Here is a 25,999-nt window from a genome sequence, read left to right on the forward strand (position 1 = left end):
GTTTTGCACAGACCCAGCGGGCTCAGCGGGCGGGAGCCGGCCCAACCCCCGACTCTCAGGCCACGCCTCTTCCCCGCCTTGCCCGCTTTCTCATTTCAGGCCCCGCTCTCGGCTCCCCTAACTGACAGCCATTTTCTGCAATCACCGCAGGGGAGGGCGGAGCTACGCCCTTCTGTACTCCACCCCGCCTCCTGCCGCCTTCTCGGCGCATGCGCGCATTGCTCCGTTCTGCTTTCTAGTTCCTGTCAAGATGTGGGGCCGCGTCTTATGTCGGTGTCGGTTGTTGTGTGGGGGGACGTGGCCGGGAACAGGGGTCAGGGCACAGTCTGAGACCCAAAAGAGTGAAACATGGTGATTGACCCCGCGGGGGGGGGAGTAGAGGGAGGAGGTCTGACTGAAGAGCATTGAGTATCGTGGGAAGGGGCAGTGGGGGGAGAGGACAACGTGGGAGCTGAGGACCTGTGAGGGGGAGGGGAAAGGGAAGTGAGAGAGGGGGAGGGGAAAAGGGGAGGACGGGGGAGGGGCAGGTTGGCGAAGGAAAGAGAAGTAACTGAAGAGAAAAGGACAGGAGGGGGAGGGGAGGCGGGATGCTTTAGCCCGCTTTACTTCATGACCTGAGCCTGCGCGGTCTTTTAGGGGAGCCTGGAGACCCCTCACTTCTTTTGAGGCTTCCCCTAAGGACGGAAGCCTCCTACTGCAACTCAGAATTCCTGAGCTCGAGCCCTTCCCCCCGCCTCCGAGTCGGGCTCTGGTGCTCCGCCCCCGGGGGAGTCAGTTGCCTCAATCTGGCATGATTTTTTTTTTTTTTTTTAATAGTGCCGCTTTTTATCATAGCAAAGAACTGGAAACAAAGTGGGCAGTGAGCCATGCTTCGGGAAATGACTTTAGAAATTAGTTTCTGAATATAGTAGAATGTTACCGCACGGTAAGATAACTATTGAAAGCCATGCTCAGACAGACCTAGTTAGAATCAGATGCCTGTGGCGGAATGCGGTGAGCTTAACTAGGAAAACAAGCTGGACAAGGACTCTAATAATATAAAGTAAATCGGTTTTGAAAGATTGACGAATCCTGTTGAATGTAAAGACGAGTCATGTTTCAAGTATCGGTGATAAAGCCCACCTCCCACCTCGGGTAAAAGTGATAAGTGAACCAGACAGACATTTTCAGACAGAAAATGTGTGAGCTTGTTTTCTCTATAACTACTGTCACAAGGCCTAAAAGATCCTCTGTCCCTCAGGTGATTTTTTTTCCTGATTTTAAGTGGTAGAAGAGTTGCTTGTTCATGTGTAGATTTAAAAAAGAATTTTTGTTTTATCTTTTATTTTTAGTTATTATTCCATCTTATGCTATATATGCAAAAGAAGTACATTCATCCCCATTATATTGTGGTAGTTCAGTTACTTTTAGTCGAGTCTGACTCTTTATATGGCAAGAATTCTCAAAGATATATATCAGTAAAATATTTTATTATATCATACAGAGTTTTGTGCATAATTCTGTGATGGTAAAACTGAGTGTGGGAAACACTATCACACTTGTTGATTGACCAACAGGAAATTAATTTTTTGATCATAACTCCTGAAACCATCGACTAAGATTCAGAAGTCTTATGTCTTGGTAGAAAGCTCCCACATCTAGAAAATCAGAGATCCTTGAATATGTCACTTATTTGATACTTTAAAGTTTACAAAATGTTTACCTCAGCAACATAGTATATAGATAATAATTTTCATTTTACAGAGAAGAAAACGGAGACTCAGAGCAGTTAAATGACTTGCACTGTGTAATGGTGTCAAAACTGACTTACTCACCTCTCCCCGACTTAAAGACCAGTGTTCTTCACTATTATACGGGACACCAAATTTCTGTTCATTTCTTTTTCCATCATTAGGTACCAGATGTACCTTAAGGGGACCAAGAAGAAAGGAAACCTTAATGACTTTCCTGAAATGCTAAAACCAGAGACACTAAGTCAGGAGGAGTTGGCTGAAATGATGAAGACAGCTGTGCTATACCATAATGGTGAGGGGGAGACAGAAGATTTGGGGATCAGTAAACTCTAGGATACTCTTTTACTCTTGTCCCTTAGGGAACAGGAAGGGAACTAGAGCTAGCTTCCATGCAAATTTTTGTTTAAATTTTGTATTAAAAACTTAACATCATCAGTACAACCAGTTAAACTTGTTTGGTTAGTAATTACATCTAAATAAATACTTAAAGCAGTGGTCCTCAAACTTTTTAAATAGGGGCCAGTTCACTGTCCCTCAGAGTGTTGGAAAACAAAAACTCATATTCTGTCTCTGCCCCTCAGCCCATTTGTCTTAACCCAGCAGGCAGCATAAAAGTTCTCAGTGGGTGGCATGTGGCCTGATGGCAGAAGTTGAGAACCCCTGACTTAAAAGTATTAATGGTGTACTTTATAATTCTGATTCTATTCTTTTTGTTTTGTATTATTTCATTAAGATCTCTTTCCAGATTTCTTTGTATTTCTCTTATTTATTCCTCTTCATTTTAGTATTCCATCACATAAATACAAGTTTATTTTGCAGTCTCATCTACATTTCTAGGTTATCTATCTGAATGTGATTACTTTGTTTTTTAGGACCTCTGGTGGCCTTGAACAAACCACAAGGATTAGCAGTAACAGGTAGGGCAAGGGGAGGAAGTAATGTGGGTTAGATTGTATAGGGATTGTATAGGATTAAGGGAGTCATGGAAGTAGTCAGAAGGAAGGTTAAAGAATTTGGGAGGTAGGAAGCCTCATTACTTTTCTCCTTGTGTCTCCAGGAAAACCAGGAGAACTTACATTGCTCTCAGTACTTCCAGAAGTAGGCCAGCACCTAGGGTTCAGACAGGAGCTCCAGATTGTCAGAGCTCCAGGAAAGTAAGTTTTACTGATAATGTTAAGCCAGAAATCAAAGGCAGAGCTCAGATTGAAAGCTCATGTGAGAACTGGCTTTGTTCAGAAGGGTTGTTTTTCTAGCAAGATCTGGGATTGTAGACTTCCCTACAATGGGTAGGATAGTGGGAAAATGTCCTTCAGTTGGAAACCTAGTTTCTAATCTTAGTTTTGCCACTTAACTATTCACCCTGGGCAACTAACTTTACTTCTCCCTTCATTTTCCTCATTTGTGAAATCAATCCTAGGATCCGTTGTAAGTTCTGTGGTAGAAAGATCGCTGGACAGTCAAGAGGCTGAGTTAAAATTTTGGCTTTGGCACAGAGGCTGATGTCAGGGTATAATGGCAAACTTCAGTGGGTGGTTGTGAGAAAAGGCTATTATAAATCTTAAAGTACTATAGATAGATTAATGGTGACAATTATAATGTGACTTTTTTTTTTTTTCCTCCATCAGGGAGAGCTCAGGACTTGTTCTCCTCTCCAGCTCTCCCCAGTTAACCAAAACCTTCCAGAATTTCTTCATACATTCTCGAAGAGCTCAGAAACCCACAGTGACCTACTGGTGAGAGGCAAATGCTAGTTTCCCCTTTTCAATGCTAAGTGCCCCAGGGTGGCTGCTCTGTGACGACCTTCTACTTTTCACTCAGGGCTGTAACTATTGGGGTCCCAGCTACTCCCAAAGGTTTGATTCAAGTTGCCCTAAAGCTGGATCATGATAGGGAAATGGACCCGGTAAGTTCAATGTTAACATTAATTTCTTGCTTCTTGGGAAAGAGAGGATGAGTTCTCATAAATTTGGTAAAGGAGGTTTGGTGAGGCTAATTAGGAGCGATGGTTTGCATTAGCATCTAGCACCCCTGTGGCCTGGCCTTGGTGCTTCTTACAACATTGCAGGTGGGGAAGGGGAGAATATCAAGGCACAGAGTTTGAAGTGGTTTTTCTTTTCTGGGGAACAGGTAGTTCCAGTGAAGGCGCCATCTCGACAGACCTTAAGAGAGGGTGTCAAGAAAACCCTGACCCACTTTTCTGTGGAAGATTCCACATTTGACTGTGCTCTGATAAAGCTTCAACCGCTTACAGGTAGGAGCCAGGGCCATCCACTGGGGTTCCTGAAACTTTTTCAAGGGGGCAGGAATTGGGGTGGGTTTACCACTGATAGTTAGCACTTGGGGTCTTCTTAGCTACTCCATGTTTGGCCAGGGAGATAAAGAACCATCAGAAGGAAGAGTTAACATCTGGCTCCAGGAAGCAGCTGGAGAGTTCTTGATGTGACTGTTGTCCCTAGCATTTCCCAGCCAGCTCCTGGTGCAGATGGTGCTTCAGCTGTGTCCTGTGCTTGGGGATCATGTGTACTCTGGCCGAGTTGGCAGTGTCCTGGGTGAAAGCTTCCTATTGCCATTGGAGACTGCAATTCCTCAGACACAGGTACCTGGGTTTGCTTTGCCTGCCCACCTTTAATTTTTTGTTCGGGGGCTAATAGCAGGGTAATACCTTTTGTCACTGGTGATTCAATGGGATACAACAGAAAGCTGGGAAGGTAGATACCTGTGTTCTAGTCCTGGCTTTTGACTCTTGTTGACTTTGCATATGTGAAATAAGTTTTTGACTCATATAAAATGTATTTGGACTAGATTTTAAAATTATCTTTCATCTATAATATCTTGATTATGTTTTGAACAAATGTCTGGACATGGGGAAGAGAACTCAAATTCACATTCCCATTTTGAGTCTTCACTTCAAATGAGAGCAACTATTTGGATTTTCTTTACTGTTAGATCCGTGTCCTCAGTCTTTCTTTTCTACCCTATAGGTCCTGAATGAGCTGCTCCTCCATCGTCTCCAAATAACTCCAAATGAAGTGGCCCTTCTACCCCTCCATCTCCACCTGCATCAAATACTTCTTCCCCAAACCTCAGTGGCCCCCACAGTACTCATAGCTCCCTTACCTCCTTTCTTTTCACAAACCTTGTGGAAGTTAGGGCTCCAAATGTCAGAGAAACCAAGGAATAATTAGCAGACAACAATCAAGATGGCACTCAGTTCATAAAGTGGGAAAAGTAGGTAAGAGCCTAGTGGGGAGGGTTGAGGCCTGCTTTCTTGTCTGGGAAGCACGTATCCAATCCTTCTACCATCCTGGCCTTTTTTTGGCAAAAAATAAAAAAAGGAAGCTGGGAAGATTCTTTCCCTGGAGACTCTTCCGAGTCCCTAATGAAGTTAAGGTAATCCAGCTTCCTACCGAGTAGTAGTTAGTTTTTGGCATATTCAAACACTGATGAATCTATTTGATGACACTCTTATTCTAGAAGAAGGTGACTCCTCTCTCATATTCTCTGAAGGGCCTGCCTTAGGAAATTTTCCTGATTTTCAGCTTGTATTTCTCCTTGCCCATCATTTCTGTCTCTCCTCTATTGTACAGCATCTACTCCCTCTGAATGCCTTCTACTTCCTGGATTTGACACCTCCCATAGAAGTGTTTCTTTATCACGACTCCTGAGGAGCCTTTCCCCCACCCCTTACCCATACATTTTTCAGCCAGCCAAGCCTGGTATTATGTCCAACCCCTGCCCTAACTGCTCCAACAGTAAACATCATAAAAGCAGGATGTATCTCAGTTCCATTTATTTTCTACCCAGAATTTCTTTGGCCAGGATTTAAGTTTGGGAGGGGAATATGAGAAGCATGGCCAAGAATGTCCCAATTTCATGATCTCCAATTTCTGGAGTTCTCTCCTAACCCTTCCAGGCTGTTGAAGGTTGGGAGCCAGGTGCCAGTGGGAGCCATGAATATAGGTACTCTTTTTAAGAGCCTTCAGTAAAATTTGGTCAGTTATCAAGCCTGGGCTTCGAGTTGTTAAAGGTGGTAGGAAGTTGCATTTCATCTTCGAGCAAATGGGGGCCAGAGGCGTTTCCTTTTTCTGTGATTTGGGTGGATGGAGTTCTGAGTGATCTAAAACTGCCATTTGAGGCTATGGGAAAAAGCTGATGGGAATTTCTCAGGAGAAGGGATGAGGTTTAAGTAAGGGGCAGTTATCTCCCTCCCTCCCTCCCTACCTTCCTCCCTCCCACTTCTCTGAAACAGCTTTGGAGTGAAACTTAAGAACTTGCCTCTTGTACTCCTTTGGGCTTGATCACAGTCAAGGCTCTAAATTGGGGACACCTTGCTGGGGCCAAGGGGCTTGGTCCAAGCATGGGTCATCTCCCATTGGCTCAGCCTTGACTATGAGAAACCCTTTCCCCTCCCACCCCCTCCCCAAATGCTCCCAGTTTTCAGCACAAATCAGCCCCCTCCCTGGCCCCTTAGGGTTTGGGGCCCACCTTGGCCTGCTTCCCACAATTGGGAACAGGCTCCTTATGAGCCGGGAACATAAGCAAGGCCCTGCCTGTGGCACTGAGGTTCTTGCAGGAAATGGGTGTTTTTTGGAGCTGCAATCTGAGAACGAAGGTATGAGGGTTGAGCACTCGGGAATCTGGCAGCGCAGGCTTCGAAAGGAGGCAGGGTAATCCCTCTGGCTCTGTGGAAGATTAAGGAGAAGCAGGGTAATTAGAAGCTTTGGGTTTCTTTTCTGCTTTTAGATAGACTATGTCCTCTTGAGGCCCCCAGCTTAGACATGACAAGTTGTGAGAAAGGGCAAAGGAAACCCCATAGAAAGCTCCAAGCACGCACATTTTAGTAGGATCTGCTTGGAGATGGTGTGTGGACTGATTTGCTCTTTCTCTCCAAACCTTCCTATAGTGAGTCAACAGATGGGAGATCCCACCCATGTTCCTGAGACCCCCCTGGAGCCCCAAAAGTGATCTAAATCCAAGAAATAGTGCTATGACCTTAGGCAAAACACATCTCCATTCTGGGTCTTCATTTCCTTGTTTTATGAAATGAAGGGGCCAGACTAGATGACATGAGGTTTAAAGTTCCTTCTAACTTAATATCCAGTAAGTCTATAAATAGACCAACCTGTGTTCCCTGCAAAGAAACAGGAAATGGCTCCTATATTTTTGTCTGTTATACTCGTTTGGTATCTCTAATTCCATCTCTTAACTTTTCATCCTAGTTTGTGTGTTAGTGTGTTTGCTCTCCCTCTGGATGGCAGGGGCTGCAAACATACCAGAACTTAGGTCCAAATGAATGTTGTTCCCTTCAAAGTAGTCACTTAGGAGGTTACACACTCATTCCAACGAGACGCCATTACTCAACACACTGGGAACTCCTCTTTGGAAATTGCATTCAGAGCCTGTGGTAGATTCTTTTGAATATCCTCAAAGGTGGCAAATCTTCATCCTTTGAGGTTGGGTTTGAGTTCTGGAAACAGGCAAGAGCCTTTTGGAGCCAAGTCTGGTGAAGAAGGTGGGTGATCAAGGTAGGTAATACCATTTTTGATTAAAAATGAGGTGTGACTATAAAGTAAAGAGACTGATTTTCTCATATGGCTCATAATCTGGCTTTGAAGGCAATTCCCAAAGAAAAGTTCCCAAAATAATTTGAGTGATGGCAGCCTTGATGGAATGTTAAATGTAACCTCCCAAAGTGATCTCACTGAAGTGAATAGTAAGAAACTATTCTTTTATTGAATGTCTTATGTCCTGATATGTTTGTCAAATAATTCACCGAGGGCTTTACAGGCATCATCTTACTGGATCCACCCACTCATGATACTTTCCATTCCCATTTTAGAGGCTCTGAGCTTGGGTCTGACTATGTCAGTCACAAACCCAGCCCTGGGCCTGTCACTGATTTCCAAGTGCTTCTCCTGCCTTTGTTTATCAACCAATCTCATTACATTACAGTCACACGTCACACCTATTGCATCAGCTGTGAAGACCCCGACTCTTAACTCGACTGGTCATAGACCTCAGGGAGGGGAAGGTGGTGGAGAGTAAGAGGAAGTGGGCTAAGGGCATAAATGTCACCCCTACCTAGAGTTACAGGATTCTTCAGAAGCAGCTGAGGTTTCATGGGTTGAAGTTGCCTGCCCTGACTGGTAAGGTGTGCTGCAGATGCACTGAGGAGCTGGTTTAACTTGGGATTGTGGATATCCCATTTCTGGAAGCTGGTCTGGATAGTTTCTGTAGATTGTTTGTTGATGACTCTCTTCTTTCTCAAGCTTAAAGAGTCTGTTTTCTCAATGGGCCCCAGGTTCTTCCTGCCGCCTGCTTTCCCGTGATGGTGGGAAAGTCCTGTTGACTTGGAAGCAACAGGCATGGACTCCTTAGCCTCCTCAGGCACAGAATCCTTAGCCTCCTCAGGCACAGAATCCTTAGCCTCCTCAGGAATGGACTCTTTGACCTCCTCAGGCACGGACTCCTTAGCCTCCTCAGGCACAGACTCCTTAGCCTCCTCAGGGACAGACTCCTTAGCCTCCTCAGGGACAGACTCCTTACCCTCCTCAGGCACAGACTCCTTAGCCTCCTCAGGCACAGACTCTTTAGCCTCCTCAGGCATAGATTCCTTAGCCTCCTCAGGCATAGACTCCTTAATCTCCCCAGGCAAGGACTCTTTAGCCTCCCCAGGGACAGACTCTTTAGCCTTCACAGGGTCAGACTCTTGGTCCTCCTCAGGTATGGGCTTCATAGCCCATTCAGATGTGGACACTTTTGCCTCTTTGGGCTCCCTAAGGCGTCGACGTGGCAATGGACGGGATGGTACTCTTCGGGGACGGACAGTCAGTGGTTTCTTCACAGGGGAGCCTTCAACCAGTAGTCGGATACCCACATAATGGGGTACCTCTACAGCTGCCTAGAGAGCAAAAATGTTAGTGGGATAGATGGCTCAAACACCAGGAAACTTTCTCTCTCTCTCTCTCCCCCTCTACTTCATGCAAAAACAATCATGAGAGAGCTAGGAACTGAAACTCTTTCCTGGGAAGATTAACTTGGTACTTTGTGGGACTCTAGGTCAAATCAGGATGGAAGAAAGAGGTACATTCCTGTTAGAGGAAGGGGATTCTGTTCTCCAAAGTGCTCTACCCAAAGAAATGAGAGTTGTGCCTATGGACTGGGAGTTGACCAACTGCTCTGAGTGTCAGATAAGACAGGTTTCCAGTCTATTTACTGGTCCCTGAACATCTTGTGCTTTCAGGACCTCGGTTTCATTCTTCTTACCAAGAATATGCTCCTCTGACTGCTAAAATTACACCCCTCCTCCCAAAACCCAATTCAAACCCTTTTTCAACTGTTGAGAACTTTTCTGCCCAACCTAGCCAAAAATGATCTTTTCTTCTTTTGCTCTTTTGATGATGGGTTAGAATCTAGAAATGTTTTCCCCCCATAAGGCAAAGAAAATGGAAATAGGATGAAAAAATTTATTTCAAAATAAAGTAATACCTGCAATTGTATTTTAAATGCTTTTGTATAGATAAAGGAAATTGTAAGATAATTAAAAAAAAAAGTTTTGCATCAATTGACACCTCAACCTTTTAGTGTTAATGTCTTTGCTCATCTTTTAGCAGTTAGGTATTCTCTTTTTTCTTTTCTATGTATACATGTTTCATTTTCTCAGCTAATCATTAGAGGGCAGGAGTGATCATACTTTCCTGTATCCTCACTCCACACTCACTCTTTTGTGTCTTGCACACTAGAGGTTGATCAGAACATCAGAGTTTTCAAGGGTTCCTTTTAAAAGAAGGAACTACAGGTTGGATAATATTTCTTTTCCTCTCAGGAGACCCAAGGAAGGGAAGGCTAGATGGCCTCAAGTTTCCAGAGCATCTCACCTGCTTATAAATAAGCTCAAAAGCACCAGTGTCACAGTTTCGGTTTTGTCGACGGTCTATGACTACACGCAATGTATCAGCCAGCACCCCGGCACAGAGTCGGGTGGTGACAGCTGTGGAAGGTGCCATAGTTGGGCTGGCATTGATCTCGATCAGCCAGGGATGGAAATCTTCCCCAAAGACGAAGTCAGCCCCATACAGCTCAAAGCTGCCTTTGCGGGATTGCACCGTGTCTTGAGAAGTCTGCAGTACATGGATGACTGCAGCTTTCATGCCTGGAACCATGACATCTGTCCAAGCCTCAGGTGCCCCTACCTCCTGCAGGTGAGCCTGAAATTTCTGGCTACACCACATGTTGTCGGGGGGCAGCCGGGGGTGACGACTGGTAGAATTCTCCAAGTGCTTCTGGATTGAGTTGTTGCAGAGATGCACAGAACTAAATGAGAAGGAGGAGAAACTAAGGCCCTCTCCCTCCTTTGCCATCTTGGGAGGAAGGGGGAAAGAAAGGAAAGAGACAACAGAGCCCAATTCTGACCTGGTTCTGTGGGTTCTGGTTGCTTCTGCCTAGAGTTGCCCTAGTGGCCAGTCTTGGGTCATCTCTCCCTCTAAGAACTCAAAGTCAGCTCTGGATAGATCTGATGTTTTCCTGCTTTAGACCAAAAGGTCAGTATGTCAAACCTTTTACAGTTCCCAGAACCAATGAAGGTTCAGCTCTCTAGATGCCAGTCCAAGGTAAGCTACTGCTTTCAGAGACTATTAACTTGGGAAGAGTTAAGTCTAAAGGGACTTGGCAGCAACCTAAACACAAGAATTGGGTGCAAAATCTGGGCAATTAAACTTAGGCAAATTGATTTCAATCTCTTTCTGCCATTGGATTAGTTGGTCTCCAAATTCTTCAAGATTCTAATATTTTGTAGTTCTACGTTAATAACTACATTAGATTCCAAGTCATTCTTACCTTACCATGTTACCCTTGGTAACAATTCACATTTACATTCAAGATTTACAAAGGAGTTCTTCACAATAGCTCCATGAGACAAATAGTGTAAGTAATATTATCCCCATTTTATGGATAAGGAAAATGAGGCTGAGAGGTTACATGACTTATCAAAAGTCACACAACTAGGAAATGTTTGAATCAGGAAAGGGGTCAAGGTCCCTTTTCAAACCAAGTTGTGAATTCTGCCTGCTATATCATGTCACTTCTCCATTCAGTCCAACCCTTCACTGATCTCTCAGTTCTCAATTGCTCAGCAGTCCTATCCTTTCCCCCTTTCCTGCCAAACCTAGGTGGTGAAACCAGTAATCAAGGAGAGGTGGGGGACATTGTGATCTACCTTCCTTGGGCCTAAGCTCCTCCATCCCCAGCTTTACCTGTCCAGGTTCCTCAGGGAGAAAGGTTGGGTAGAAAAGCGGATGTAACTGTCCCGGTAGAACCACACAGTGAGTGGGTTCCAGTCAGTCACTAGGAACCACTGCCTCAAGTCGAACTTGGTGCCAAAGATGAGCAAGGGCCGCTCAATATACTTCTGTACCACCCACTTGCCATCTTTTACGATCATGGGGTCACAGTCCACCAGCTTCAGCATCTCTTCTAGGTGGTCCATGCACACAATGCCTGAGGGAGAGAAAAGGGGAAGAACAGAGCTCAGATCCTGGGAGTCCCCAAGGGGGCCAGGGCACTAGCATCCCTGAGGTGGAGCTCTCCGGGTCTGGGGGCAGTCCTTTTGGTCATTCCTGACTCTTTATGATCCTATTTCTTTCCCTTTGGACACAGATCCAGGAGAGGTTGCTCCAGCTCATTTTACATATGAGAAACTGAGGCCTAGGGTCACATGGTTCTGAGACTAGATTATTTACTCAGGTTTTCCTGATTTCAGGCAGTGTTCTAGCCACCGAGCCACATAGCTGCCCTGACTAATGTAAATAAGACTAATTTTTCCAATTAATAACTTTTGTGGGGTTTTTCCCCAACATAATTTCTCTAGAGTATCTCCATTAAATTTAGCCTTGAAATAAGTAAAAATATGAACAAAACCCACTCTACAAAGTGACCGTGTATGATAGCATATATCTATAAAATCCACACCTCTGTCTCAAGAGAAGAGGTATATTCTTTGCAATTAAAACTCGGAGTAGGAGCATTTTAATGTTTTACACTCTGGTAAGCACAGGGTGCATTGTTCTCTTGGTTCTATTGTCTTTGCTCTGTAGTAGTTCATACACATGCCCCATGTATCTTGAACCCTTTCTATTTATAATTCCTTACAGAACAACACTCATACCACACTTGATTGAGTCAGCTTTGTGTTTTTTCCTTCTACAAAACATGAGCCTAATGTTTATTGATTTTGGAAAATTTCTATCACTTTAATTTCCCAGTCTATCCCTTCTCCATTCACCATACCATCCCTTTTTAAAGAAAAAAAAAAGGATAAGAGAAGAAAGGAAAGGCATTTTTCCAAAACCAATCCATACATCAATCAAATTTGACACTATGTAGTGTTCTGCATGCCTAGTTTCCCCTCCCTCAGAAAAGGATGGAATCTGAGCCTAATTCTTGGATAAATTCCATCTGAATGGATACACTCAAATATGATGAGGCCCACCAACCATTTCTAGCATCATGTCTTCATCTCAAACAATGGATTAAATATTGTTGCCACTCCACTTTGAAGGTGAGGCATTTTTGAATATGCTGTTTCTGGTACATTTGATATTTAGTCACATGCTGGAGCTAATTCAGCCCTCTCAAGCAGTGTTCTCAGGTATGCAGATCTTCCCCTAGTCCTATGCCCATGCCCATTATCCAATGAGTAAAGCTGGCCCCACAGATAGTAGAAACAGAGACAGAATAGTTCACATTTACTAAGTGCTTTACAAAGTTTCTAAATGCTTTACTAATAACAAGCCTGTGAAGTAATGCAATTTCACATTTTATGGATAAAAAATCAGGTTCTGAGATGAAGACCAGTGACCCAATGACTAGTCTAAGAAGGGTAAAGCTGATAAAGTGTCACATCTGGTAACAGTTCAGCTGGTCCATCATCTTCCCTATTGTACAGAGGAGGAGACAGACCAAGAAAAGTGATATGCTTAAGTTCACACAGTATGGTAAGTCCAAGAGCTTCAACTTCAAGTCTTGTGTAGCTTCTAAGATATCACACTGAGGCCGCTCATCTCTTCCAGTGAAAAGACCATATGATTCTCTGAGGTTCTACAGATTGGTGAACAGAGGTAGTAGCAGTAAATAGGGAACATAGCTCAGCACAATGATTCTGTTAAAAAAATTAAATGCAACTGGGATCTTGATGCTTATTTCTTCACATGAATCAAAAATTCAAGGGTATTTCTTTAGTCATCTGCATCATTGACTCAGAGATTATGTCAGGGAAGAACATGAGGTTTTTCTCAACCTAATCCTGCTGACCAATAATTCCTCCTTCCCCCCACCAAATCTCTATTTTCCCTTACCTCGACCTCTAGACTTGGCTCCAGGCTTCACGATCCAGATATTTCTGTCTCCTTCCATGTCAATTTGAGGCACCACTGCTCGCAGCTGCTGAAGGATGTCTTCACAACGCTGGATCTGAGAGGCAACCTTCTTTAGCTCAGCCCCCTCACTGTGGGAAAATGATAAGTTGCTCAGAGTGGGGCTGGGAAGCAGTCCTTTTGTCCTTTCATCTGTCCATAGGGCCCTGTTAGGAATCTAGGAAGATCTTTCAATTGCAGATATCTCATTTACTTCCACATACCCAGAGACTGTCCATCTAACTCTTAAAATCACATATCTCCTTCAGTCTAATTAATTTAAAGGAGTTCCTAATATTCCAGTCTCCTCTAAATAAAATTTTCTAATTAACAAGGGAAAAGTCAAGACCTTTCTTTTCTGAATAAGATATACTAGCTCATTTCTTACCTCCTTTCCATCCCCTTTCACAATCTATATCCTATTCAAAAGTACATATGCACTATTTCATTATTTAAAATTCAACTTTCTGTGTATTCTAACCCATATATATTACATTTTTTCTAACTCCTTTTGCAATTAATCTGTTCCATGCAATTAAGATCTTACTATAGATTATGTTCTAGAAATATAAACACTTAACTTACTAACCCGACTAATAGCTGTGGTTTTTGTGTAAAGGCAAACTTGTTCCCCAAAACACACAAAAAAGTCCCATATTTCTTCCCAAAGGTTTCTTCTCTTTACAGTTTTATTTAAGTTCTTTCATTTGACCCAGGGAGAAAGGCTCTACCAGATGTTCAAACATTATCTGTGTACACTACAACAGGATGATATGTGCTGGAAAAGACCTTTAGAAATCCTTTCTCATGTTGCAAATGTACAAACTTAACACCCAAAGAGACAAGTTTTCTAAGATCACACACAGCTAAGACTTGAATTCAACTTATCTGATTCATGGAATCATAGAAGCTGAATTGCAAAGGATATCAAAGCCCATGTGACTCTGAGCAAGCCACATAACGCCTGTTTTTCTCAGTTTTCTCATCTGTAAAATGGGAACAATAATAGCACCCACTTCAAAAAGGTTGTTATGAGGATCAAATGTCATAATTAACTGTAAAATGTTTAACATAGTGTTATGTACATGGTGCTACATAAATATTAGCTATTATATATAATTATAATTATGTGGCCTAAACCATGCCTGAATTTTCTCTAACATTCCCAACAAAAGATTATTTAGTCTGTGCTTGAAAGCATCCAAGGAAAAACTTTTCAAGGCACTTTCTCCACTATTGGAGAGCTCTAAACTTTTTCCTTATTTAGTTTTGAAATCTCTCTTTCTGTACAACTTTTACTGATTGCTCCTGGTTCTACCCTATGGGGCCAATCAAAATAAGCCTTGAAGGACAGTTAGTATGCATGCCCTGTCTCACCACTGTCCTAGTCTAAAGGCAGCTATTTGTCAGCCTGAGTCAACAAGAGACAGAAAATGAAGTTTCTTAATCCATTATTCCCTTTCCAGATTTTAGAGCCTGTGTTTCACTCAGTAATTGTTATGAAAACACACACACCCTAAGGATTCAGTTTCTTGTTCAGGACTTCCTAACACTTGGCAGCACTTCCTGGGTTCCATCTGGTAGCATCATATGTCCTCACTAAGTCACCAGGGATAGATCAGTAGTCATCAGTTTTAGCTATTCTATCAAAGCTCTCCTTCACATCTTAGATATCAAAGGCAGACCTCTCTATTACTTATGTCAGGTTGACAAACAGTTGCCTTGAGAGCCTTCATTGAGGAGTTGTCAACCACTCCCCTTCTTTGCTTCTTTTGAACATTATAGGATCATTCTTCTCCTCTGGCACTGGTGACATCCATGGTATCATTTCCTGGAGCATGAAAGATTTTTCTTTCTTGAGAGGGTTTAGCTACCCCTCTTCTACAGAAATCTTATATCTGTTATTAAATTCCAAAGCTCAGTGATCTTTTTCCCCTTTTTCTCTTTGTCATATTCTCCAATTGCAGGTCACAGGTTTGTATAATATATGCTCTGTCTCTTCAGATTATTTTTCTTCTGTGTTGTTCTACTTTTTTTTTTTTAACACAGTTCTCTCTGATAACTAAAGAGTCTAGATAAGTGTTCCTCCAGTCCTTTTCTCCTCCAAGAGAGACTAACTCACATTTTGTGCATAAATAATTATCCTTTGGCAATGGCAGAAACACATAGAATATTCCTGCCAGATCCCTGAAAAAGGCAACTTGGCTCTTATATTTGCTGAAAGTAAAATCTACAATCTTTTGTCATTCTTATTAGCAACTCTCAATGGAAAACTACCTGTTTGTTCCATCTATGTGCTTTCCTTAGGGAGTATTCACCTAGATTTTATTTATAGCAGGCTAGATATCTTTCTTTCCTTTGTTTCTTTCTGCTTCCTTTTTTCCTTCCTTCCCTTCTTCCAATAAATATATAAATTTATAAAAATCTTTTACATAAGTTATTTCCTAGTATACATAATCCCTTTCCCACTAAACACTTCCTAGTAACCAAGAAAAACAGTTAAAGTTAAGTGAACAACAAAGCACCTAAAATCAGACCAGCCTATCTCCATGCCCTCTCTCGGTGATCTCATCAGCTCCCCTGAGTTCAATTATCTTAATGCAAATGATCCCCAAATCTACATATCCAACTCTAAAGTCTCTTGTGAACTCCAGTTTCACAATGCCAGCTGCCTACTGAACATCTTCACTTAGATGACTCAAATGCATTTAAAATTCCACATGTCCAAAATGAAATTTATTCTCTTTTTTCCCTTCATCAGTCCCCACTCCAAACTTTCCTATTCCTTTTGAGGATATCACCATTGTTCCTAACACCCACTTTCAAAACATGGAGTCATTTCTACTTTTCCCTTTTACTCATTCCGCAAATCCAATCATTTACCAAGTCTTGAAGATTCTAATACCATAATATATCTTGCAGCCATTCCCTTATCTTTATTCATACAATTACTAGCCTAATTCAAGCTTTGGTCATCTCTCATCTGGGACAGTACAGGGGAAAAGAAAGGAATGAACAATTAGTAAGCATCAACTATGTGCTAGGCCCTGTGTTAAGCACTGAACAGATAAATGATGTCCTTACTTCCAATCTGAACCCACTTTCCCATCCCTTCTCTGAGGAGCAGTCAGATAATCCTTTATTCTTTTGGTGATTCTCTATAACCATCAATAAATATTTACTAAGTACCCACAATGTTCCAGGCATCATGGATACAGTAACAAAATTGAAATCATTTCTGTCCTTGAGGAGCTCACATTCTATCTGAAAGAAGATGTATACGCATTATAGGGAGATAACAAAAGAGAGACAAGTTAAATTCAAGGTAATTTCAATGGGAAGGGACTAATAGCTTAAAGAATCAGGAAAGATTTCCTTAGGAAATGTTATTTGAACTGAACCTGGAAGGCAATTAGGGTGTCTGAAGGGGGCAGGGGTGAAGGAGTATATTCCAGGCATTTGCAGGAGGAGGGGAATAACCTACACAAAAACAAAAGGAGGGAGAGAATAAGAATCCATTTGGCAGGACCAAAGAGTAGATGGATACATATGGCATGAAATAATCCTGGAAAGGTAGGTTAAAGGCATGTTGTGAAAGGCTTGAAATATCAGAGATTTTATTTGGAACTATAAGTAATAGGGAGTCACTGGGGTTTATGGAACAGAATGACATGCAGACCTGCATTTTAGGAATGGTATCTTGACCACTGTGTAGGAGGATGAGGCAGAGACCTCGGAGGAGAGAACAACTAGAAGGCTACTTTGATATACCAGGGAAGAGTTGATAAAAAGACTTAAGGATAAAACACAAACTCCTCTCTTTGGCATTTAAAGTCCTATAGGATAAGGGTTCCATCTATCCTTCCAGGCAGATTATACCTATTTTTCTGTTGTGTATGCTTTGGCCAAATGCCTTGCTTTTTGTTCCTTGTATGGGACATCCTGCTTCCCTTCCCTCTAGGCTTCTCACTCCTGCCTCTTAGAATCCCTAACTCTCTTCAAGACTCAGGTCAAGTACCACTTCCTCCAAGAAGCCTTTCTGGATTCAGTTCTTTCTGGTCCTTGACTGCTTTTGTACTAATTTGGTCTATATCTTGTGTTTATTTATATACGCACATGTTTTGTGCCTGCAGTAGACTATAAGCCCCCAAGGACTGTCTTGATTATCTTTTGTATTTCTGGTGTCCAGTACAGTGTTTATGATTATATAGCATTTGATGAATGCTTCTTGACTGACTGACACTCTACACCCTAATGAAGATACCAAAGAGGAGGGATTCATTTTTCTCCACAGATCTATCAATACCTGGAACAAATAATAACTTGCTTCCAAAGCCTGTACCTCCTATTAGAATGGGTCAGGTCATTCAGTGGTAAACTGGCTCTGTTTGTAATCCAGGGCTTATTATATTTTTCCTCCATTTCCTCATAAAATGAAGATGCCACGTCTTAGAGTCATCTTATAGCTATGATATTTTAGCAGGTCAGTAACTAAGCTCTTCCCACATCTTCCTTTTTTTTCCCCTCTTCTTCATGAGAAACTTCCTATTCACCTTCCAAAGTGTCCTTTTCTCTACACTACTTATATATTTTTATTGATTCAATGTAATATTGATATATAAAAAAATATATAGTTTTGTTTATTAATTGATTATTGAGTTAATTTCTATCTGTATCTTGCCTACTTAATGAAAAGACTTTAAGCAGGCTCATATATTTTAAAATTACTAATTACTAATAAAATAACTACAAATCAAAAACAATTTAAAGTTTTACTCATAGCCAGAAAATTGTCAAAAATAAAAAAATGGGAAAAGATGAAAGGGCTATAGAAAGACAAACACACTTTTGACACAAACACATTATTGACAGAATTGTAAACTGGTCCAACCAGCTCAAGTTTGGGAAAACCATTTGAAATTATATTTTTAAAAATATGACTAAGATATTCATCCCCTTTCACCCAAGGATTTCATTTCTAGGCATACACCCCAAGAAGAACCAAGGCAGGAAAAAAAGGCTACACACATGCTAAAATGTACATAGTTACATTATTATTATTTTTTTTTTTAAGAAGAAAAGACCTGGAAACAAAGTAGATGTCCATCAATTGAGAAATTGGTATGTGAATGTATTTCTGTGTGATAAGAAAAGATGAAAATAAAGGATTTGAAAAGCATGGGGAAAATTCATATGAGCAGATACAAAGAGAAGCAAATAGTATCAGGGAAAGTGTGTGTGTATACACAGAAAGAAATTATATATAAACAGACTGACATAAATAATGAGAGAGATAGCTTGATTTAGTGTCAGGGCCCTGGACTTAGAGTTAGGAGGATCTGTACTCAAAATCTGCCTCAACGTTTATTAATTGGGTGACCCTGGGGTAAGTCTCTTAGTTTGGGTCTCAGTATTCTCATTTATAAAATGAGATTGAAATTGACAAAGAGTTTAAGATCCCTCAGTCTATGATCCTATGAAAATGAAAACAATCAAAAGAAACTGATTGCTTCAGAGAAGACAAAGTAACTCCTTCCTTTGTGATGACGTGAAAATTATTATACTCTTCCTTTATATTATGGTCTGATTAAACTGATATTATGGCCCTCCTTCTGTTCTTTACATTCAGCAATCTATCTGTCATCTCTGTGCTTTTGCAGCAGCCATCCTTCAAGCCTGGCACATAATCTCCACCTTGGCCTTCTAAGATCCCTCACCTCTTTTATTTTTCCCCTTATTCTTTTAAAAATTTTTAGTATAGGGAATGGTTCACTAGATGGGAAGGGACAGGAATATAGCCAGAAATGAAGGTAATATAAAAAATGTAAAAAAAAATAATATAAAAACAGATGTAAAAAATGTAAAAAAAAAAAAAGATAACACTAATTTTTTTTTGAAGATAAAAAGAAATGGAACAGACTTTTTGAAATAGTCTTTGAACTATGAAAAGCAAAAAGAGATATATTTTGAGGAATTTAGCAACTTGTACAAAATACCTGGTTCTATGTATATATAACATTGGTTTACTACATAAATCATTTGTTGACCAAAGAAAGCATACAAACCAATGACTTATTAGTTCTCTGCACTGCACTTACTCAATTAAAAACCCCAGTTCCACTACTCTAGTGTAGAGCCAAATCACCAGTTACTTGTCATCTCCTAATAACTCAGTCTGCCTCTAGGTTCTTCACCTCCAATCTGGCCTACACAATCTGGATTAAGCTTCCTAAAATACAACTTTTATTATGTCATTCCTCCACGTTAACAAACACCAACCAACCCAAGATTCCTATTGTCGATCAAATAAAATCCACTTATTCCATAAAAGCTTCCTTGTCCACATTATTCCAGAGGATTCTCCTCCCTTGCACTGATCCCATGGGATTTACTGAATAGATATTCACACATTATTTACTCCTGAGGACTTGTTAGTTATATTTTTATCTCTATCTGTTTCATCTCCTCTTCTATATGGTAGATTTTTTAAAGAAAGGATTAATATCATTATGTCTTTTTGATACTTCTCAGTGCCTGATACATACATAATTGATTGCCCAATCTTGGCACTTGATTAATCCAGAAGAGAGTAACATTTTCAATAGCTGCCCAGCAACAGGGCCCCAGTTAACTGCTCACAATTTCAGCTTTTGGATATTGTTTCTAGGACCATACTCATATTAGGTATATTGGGGATATGGAGAGTAAGTACATCTGGAAAAATCAGGTATAGCTCCAGGCTGAATCTGCGACAAAGGTTACTCAACTCACCTAATGGTGTGATTTCTTTCTGGATTCTGCAACAGTACATCACCACAATTACCGGGACATTAACTACTTGTACTCCTGGCCATCTTTCTTTGAAGATACAAATCAGAAAGGGGAAAATACCCTGGGATCCCACACCATCTTGTTTGTGCAAGAGACAGATGATTCCTACATAGTATTTACATTTTTCCTACATACAATTCATTCTATAAGCAACAATGTATTGTCCAATTTGAGTCTAATGTGATGTTTCCAGTGCTTCTATAAGTAATATCTTAGATGCAGTCCCACAATGGGACCCCCTCCCTCCCCAGGTCTTTGGGTCCACCTGTGCTTTTCCTGTCCCAACACACACTTACTGGATCACTTGGTAGTATTGCTGGAGAAAGAAGGCCCAATCAGCCTGGGTCAGGGACATTGGGGACTCCATAGTGTTATCAATATCCTCATGGGCCAAACTGCTGAGATGACCTTCACAGGCCTGTAGTGCGTCCTCAATCAGCTTTGATGACACCTCCTTGACTTCTGTTTTTTTATGATGCTTCCCCCCTGGAAATTCTGGGGGTAATTGTGGAAGAGAAGGAAGGAAATTGAAGGCAGAACTGATGCTTGTGGCCAACTTCTGCCCTATGTACACACACAAAGAAAAAGAAAGCAGGGAAATTCTTCCACATGGAAGGGAAAGTAGAGGTATAACACATGGTTTCTTGGAGCTTAGTTAAGCTTTGATATCAAAGTTGTTTACCTGAGTCCCTGACGGTCAAGACCTCTTGAATTTCAGGTCTATGGCGCAGGGAAGAAAACCATAAGAGTTTGGAGTTGGAGTCTTGAGAGTAGCCCCCCAGAATTTGCTATACTGCTTTGTATCCCTCAGAATTTGGGTACAAGGGATTCTGGATCACATGCAACTGCTTGCTTTTGGTTTTTCTGTTAATGCAAATGTGTCCTGCCCTCCCCAATGAGAAGACAAAAAGCATGTATTCTCCTGGGCCTGTAACCTTAGCAGGGCCTGACACAGGGCCGGACCCTGTGGGTGCGGACTCCATGTTAGATGACTGAGCAAATGATGGAGAGATGTGGAGGATTAACCCAAGGGACTTACCTTCCAGGCACTTTTCCAACAAAGTTGAGGGTGATTTTGTCGACTCATTCTCTTCCAAATAAGGGTTCCATGACTTCACCACCAGCTTGAGAACGTTTCGAGCAGCTGTCAGCCAGAAGTCCTCTGCTCCCAGGATGGGGTTGGGATGGAGGGGTGGGGGATACTCTCCTTAGCACCAGGCCGCAGAAGGAGTGGGGGGAGGGACAGAGGGACCAACCTCTATTCCTGAAGCAAACTAAAAGTCTCCAGAGTTTGGTACAACTGTTGGACTAGAAATTTAGACTTGATACCTCAAACATAGGCCTGGCATCTAGTATGGGCCATAAGCATAACCCAGACCTCGTACCTGCTGTAGATCTGGAAGGCAACTCAAGTCCTATTCTCCTAGTTTGAATTTAGTGCCCACACAACACCTAGCAGCAAGTACAGATCTGGAACTTATCAAGTACAGATCTAGTGCCTAATGTGAATTTAGAGCCCATTTTAAACCTGGAAGCCAGTGTTGTGCTCTGACCCAGCACAGATCTAAAATCAAGCTAACCCAAACACCTCATCATTCTAGACCTGGTCCGTTGGTGTGGTTCTAAGACCCAGCCCAAATTGGGAACCTAGTACAGATCTAGAACATAGCTGAGAATTGGCCACCAATTCCTGCCAAGAACCTGATCTATATGATTCAGCTAGTTCAGTACTGTGAGCATCATGCGAAAGGTATGATGTGGAAAAGAACAAGACCTAGCAGACAGGATCATAGCAGAAATCCGACAGGGAAAGGGATATCCGAACTCTGGTCAGAGAATTCTCTAGCCCCAAATGGGGCGATTCCCTGGTCTGAGGAAGTGAGGATCAGGAGTTGGGGGAGAGGGGCTCACCCTACCCATGAAGGCCTGTTTCTCATCCTCGGCTCCCAGGCGGTAGCAGCGTGGGAAGAAGGAGTCTGCATTTGCCTCATCAAACCAGGGCAGGTTCCGGAGACTGAGGCACAGGCCAACCTAGGAAATCAGCCAGGGTGGGAAACAGGACAGGATTTCCCCTGAGCTGGCCAAATTGACTTCGGGGATTCACTCGTGCTTTCTACCTATTTCCCAGCAATGAAGGGACCAGCAGTGAGCTGAGGGTGTGTCTAGATTGCTAGACACCCACAGGTGTTCCATTGCAATAAGGATGGTCTGTCTTTTCTGCCCTAACTTTGCTCATTTCTATCCACACACCTTTGGTTATGCTTCTCCCCATGCCTGGAATGCCACCATCTTCTATGGCCTCCTTTGAACTCTGACAATTCTACATTGCGGTCTATCTCATAATTTAGGACTGAATCATTTGTCTTGGGTTGATACTCTCTTGTGCAGGGACTACATCTTTGCTTCTTTTATAAGCGCTAATGCTTTGACTGACTGGCAGGGCTAGGAGTGTTTCCTTTTCCTACACGCACCCGAATGGAGGGGTACTGAGTAAGTCTGGCTTGCCCTGCCCACTGGTATGGTTTCCCTCCCCAATGCCCCCCTCTAAGAGATCCCACCTTGGTAGTGAAGGAGCCTGCCCGAGCATAATGATTTATCATTTGCTCTTTGCAGAGAAAGCGGCAGTCAATCACATCCCTCCGGGTAGTCCAGATGAAATAGGGCACCTCATTCCGAACCATTCGGGACTAGGACAAAAGGGAGAAAGTTGAAGGGGGGAAGAGAAGGTCGTTCTCCCCCTATCCCTCTATAACCTGTCAGCTGAGCAACCCATTTTTTTTTTTTAACCAGTCCCTTTAAATATCCTGGAGGGATTCACTGGGAGAATAGATTCTCTGATCCCTAAATGGTAGGGAAAGGGGGCCCCTCCCCCCATTACCATAAGGTCATGAGTGCCATCCATATCTTCAAGGTCTGGTTGTTGACTTTCGTCATCTTCTTCTTCCTCTAGAGGACAAAACCCCCCAATAGGTGAGGCTGCTCCACTCTGTTCCACCTTACTCCTCCTTTCAGAGTCTCAATTGGTGTCAAAAAAAAGGTTACAATTGGATCCTTTGTACAAGGATCCAAATAGACATTCAGTGGATGATCTGTGGCATAAGGTGGTGCTTCTGCTGGCTCGGGATTTCCCCCAGGACTCCAACACCACTGACAGGTTGGCAGAACTCCCACAAACCCCTCACCCACAAGCTCTTCCTCAGCATCGTTTCCTTTCAAGGGCAGTCTGGATATTCATTTTTAATCTTTTACCCCCAGAAACAAGCCAGGGGCTAAGGGAGGAGTGGGATTGCTGGTTAGATTTTTCATCTCCACTCCCCACCATGGCTCTAGCTTTGAACTCACGCCCCATCTCAGGACCTTGATCATTTGGCCCCAGAGTTGGGGGGAGAAAGAACATGAGTCAATCATCCTTACCTTCATCACACTCCTCTGGGATATCATCTGTAGATCCCAAACTGTCCAACTCCTTAGGGGGAGGCAATGCTGGCGGAGTAGTTACATGGGGAATCTTCTTCTCCACCCAGCCTTTTCGGCGCAGGATCCCTCGGATCACGGGGTAGCGGCCCTGGATCATGAAGACTTTCTTCTGCTATGGGGTGAAGGGAGGCAAGGGAGAAGGAGGCTGAGGAAGTAGATAGAATGTCAATACTCCCTGAGGCCTTATTCCACCTCAGTCTCCCCCTGACTCTGCCAGGTGTCCCTGTTCCCCTTTCTTTCCCACCTCTGACCTTGATGGCTCTCTGCACCACGATCTTGGCATTCTTAAGCCGGTCAATGTTGAGTGGGGCCCCAGGGAACCCTTTCCAGACAGACACCGGAGCTTGGGGGCCTACAGTGAGACAGCCAGATAGATCCTGGAAGCTCTTATGCCAAGCTCTCTTCCCAAACCCTCTTCTGTTCAGTCTAATTCTCTACCCCAACCTGAGGAATCCAGGTTTACTCCTGTCCTTCCATCCTCCCATTGCTTGGCTTTTCTCCCTCTCAATGTACGGCCTGTTTATCTTTCTACCTCATCTGTTATTTCATCTATCTCCTATTCTCCATCCCCCCGCTTCCACCATCTGTTGGTTCCTTTTCTCCATTCCTTGTTTCCATCCAGACACGCACGATTTCTCTTTAAGTCCTTTGCTCTAATAACCCCGGCTCCCAAACTCTGCCTCCATTCCCACACTTCCTGTTTGCTTCTCTCAATTCTCAGCCTCCAGTCCTATCTATATTAACTTCCATGCCACAAACCATTCACACACCTTAGTTCCTTCCCTGGATCTCCTATCTATATAATTGGTTCTCTCCTCCATCTCCTTCCCGTCAACTAGTCCCAAATAACCTCATTCTAAAAAGGCTTTCCTAATTCTCCTCCACACAACTGATCCTCTCTCCTCCAATCCCCTTCTCCCCAAGTCCTGATCCGTCTATTTGCTGGCCCCCTCTATCCAATCCTTTCCCCTATCCCTCCCCATCCAATCTTTTCCTTACCCCTCCATCTCATTTTCTTCACCCCCTGTCACCTCTCGTAGAAGGCATTGCTTGCACCCTCCCTCTAACCCCCGAATCTCTCCATCTCTCCCTGATCCCCCTCCCTTCCATGGAGAGCCTCGAGCTCCACATGATTTTCTGCATTCTCGGCTCCTGCCCCATCTGTACTCCACCTGGTCTCCTCCTCTTCCCTCTCAGTGTCCAGTCCGTGTCCATCTAGCACATCTCGCGTGCCCTCTCTCCACCTGCTGACCGTCTTCTTCCCCAGCCGTTTCTCTCCCCCTCCAGTGCCCTCCCCGTCTCCTCCTCCACCCGCCTACCTCCTGATACCTGCCCCAATCTTCTCTCGCTCTGTATCCCGTTCCCTCCCCCCACTCCACCCCTCTCATCTACTTCGGAGCCTCCTTCCTCCGTCTCCCTCGCCTGCCCCCAGCCACCACCTCCTCCGCGTCCGGAGGTCGCGCCTTCCCTCCACCCATGCCCACACCTCCCACCCCCACCCGGTTCTTGGTAGGGGGGAGGGGAGAGAGAGGCGGAGTGCAGGGGCCCACGTAGGACTTCACCTTCGCGCCGCAGTTTGCTCAGAGCGTGCGGGCGCCTCGGAGGCACAACGCTGTTCTCAGGCCGAGGCTGGCGGAGAACCTTGGCCTTGCTATCGCGGTCCGCGGGCGCCGGAGGAGCCTGGATCAGGCTCCCAGCCCCCGAGCTGTCTGCTGGGCGGGAAGGCAGCCCGGGGGACTCACCCAGGCCGCCCGGGGGCGGCTGCACTCCCGCGGGCGGTTGCACTCCCAGGGTCCCCGCGGTCCCGGCCCCATTGGAGTAAGCTTCGGGAGCCTTTGTTGAGGAGGTGGCGGCTCCGCGCCCAGCAGTCCCGGGACTCGGGGTGGCCCGGGACCCCGGTCGACTCTGCGGCCTCGGATTTGGGGCGCTCGTGGCCTGGCGGCTCAGGCTCCCGGGGCCCCACGGCATCGACTCGATCCCAGGCCAATGCAGAGCCTGGAGGCGGGGCGAGGCGGCCCCGGATAGCCGGTTTCGGCTCCAGTAGCAGTTCGGGCGCCATGGCTTGGGGATGTCCCCCCGTGGCTCGAGAGTGCCGGGACGCTGGGGCTTTACGGCATCGAAGCCCGTCCTCGGCCAGACGGGCCCTTTGCATAGCTGGTCGCCGCAGCAAGCGGCCTGGTTCTGTTCTGCATACCAGGAAGGGTCCCCCTTGTACACCGACTTGAGCTCCCCGCCCCCCAAGAGAACAGCAGCCCCAAGGCCCTGCATAGAACAGGTCCGAGTCCCTCGTCGCCCCTTACAGGCCGGATCCTCAGCGTGAGAGATGAGGGGGGGGAGGGTTCGTCCAGCCGGCTCTGGCCCGGGCCGCTTCGGTCCCAAGCGTGGCCCCGCCCTCTGTTTAGCGTAGTTATGGAAACCACTCCCCGGGGCACAATAAAGGAGGGAGGGGGAGGTTCGGACGGGCGCCGCGGGCTGGAGGCGGCTTGCCCTCCGCGGGCACCTCCACCCGCGCTTCATTCCCGGGGAGTTTGCCCCAGGAGACTGCTGGGT

At 44.1% G+C, this 25,999-nt stretch overlaps 2 protein-coding genes across 14 annotated transcripts; one reads left to right on the top strand and one right to left on the bottom strand.

Annotated features, from left to right (window-relative positions):
* Nucleotides 1-204: 204 nt before the first annotated feature.
* On the top strand, nucleotides 205-5,503 carry RPUSD3 (RNA pseudouridine synthase D3). 3 transcript variants are annotated; one of them, XM_074284011.1, is made up of 9 exons: nucleotides 205-351; nucleotides 1,895-2,025; nucleotides 2,606-2,650; nucleotides 2,791-2,887; nucleotides 3,359-3,466; nucleotides 3,552-3,636; nucleotides 3,861-3,984; nucleotides 4,190-4,329; nucleotides 4,715-5,503. In XM_074284011.1, the coding sequence occupies exons 1-9, from the start codon at nucleotides 251-253 to the stop codon at nucleotides 4,916-4,918; spliced, it is 1,035 nt and encodes a 344-aa protein (XP_074140112.1). In that variant the 5' UTR covers nucleotides 205-250; the 3' UTR covers nucleotides 4,919-5,503. The 3 variants fall into 3 exon arrangements, with proteins under 3 accessions (XP_074140112.1, XP_074140114.1, XP_074140113.1); XM_074284012.1 differs by lacking the exon at nucleotides 205-351 and adding an exon at nucleotides 810-1,240; XM_074284013.1 differs by lacking the exon at nucleotides 4,715-5,503 and having other exon boundaries at nucleotides 4,105-4,238.
* A 4-nt stretch (nucleotides 5,504-5,507) lies between these two features.
* TTLL3 (tubulin tyrosine ligase like 3) lies at nucleotides 5,508-25,966 on the bottom strand. Of its 11 annotated transcripts, none has more exons than XM_074283973.1 (13): nucleotides 25,012-25,966; nucleotides 23,701-23,801; nucleotides 23,387-23,558; nucleotides 22,851-22,918; nucleotides 22,531-22,659; nucleotides 21,889-22,003; nucleotides 21,012-21,134; nucleotides 20,269-20,536; nucleotides 13,085-13,233; nucleotides 10,985-11,228; nucleotides 9,611-10,046; nucleotides 7,815-8,634; nucleotides 5,508-6,415 (listed from the first exon to the last, which is right to left on the bottom strand). In XM_074283973.1, exons 1-13 carry the CDS (start codon nucleotides 25,964-25,966, stop codon nucleotides 6,201-6,203), a joined length of 3,795 nt encoding a protein of 1,264 aa, XP_074140074.1. In that variant the 3' UTR covers nucleotides 5,508-6,200. The 11 variants fall into 11 exon arrangements, with proteins under 11 accessions (XP_074140074.1, XP_074140075.1, XP_074140073.1 ...); XM_074283974.1 differs by having other exon boundaries at nucleotides 20,269-20,467; nucleotides 23,387-23,561; XM_074283972.1 differs by having other exon boundaries at nucleotides 23,387-23,561.
* Nucleotides 25,967-25,999: the final 33 nt, after the last annotated feature.

This window comes from Sminthopsis crassicaudata, chromosome 1, assembly GCF_048593235.1.
Source record: "Sminthopsis crassicaudata isolate SCR6 chromosome 1, ASM4859323v1, whole genome shotgun sequence".
Taxonomy (NCBI): Eukaryota; Metazoa; Chordata; class Mammalia; order Dasyuromorphia; family Dasyuridae; genus Sminthopsis; species Sminthopsis crassicaudata.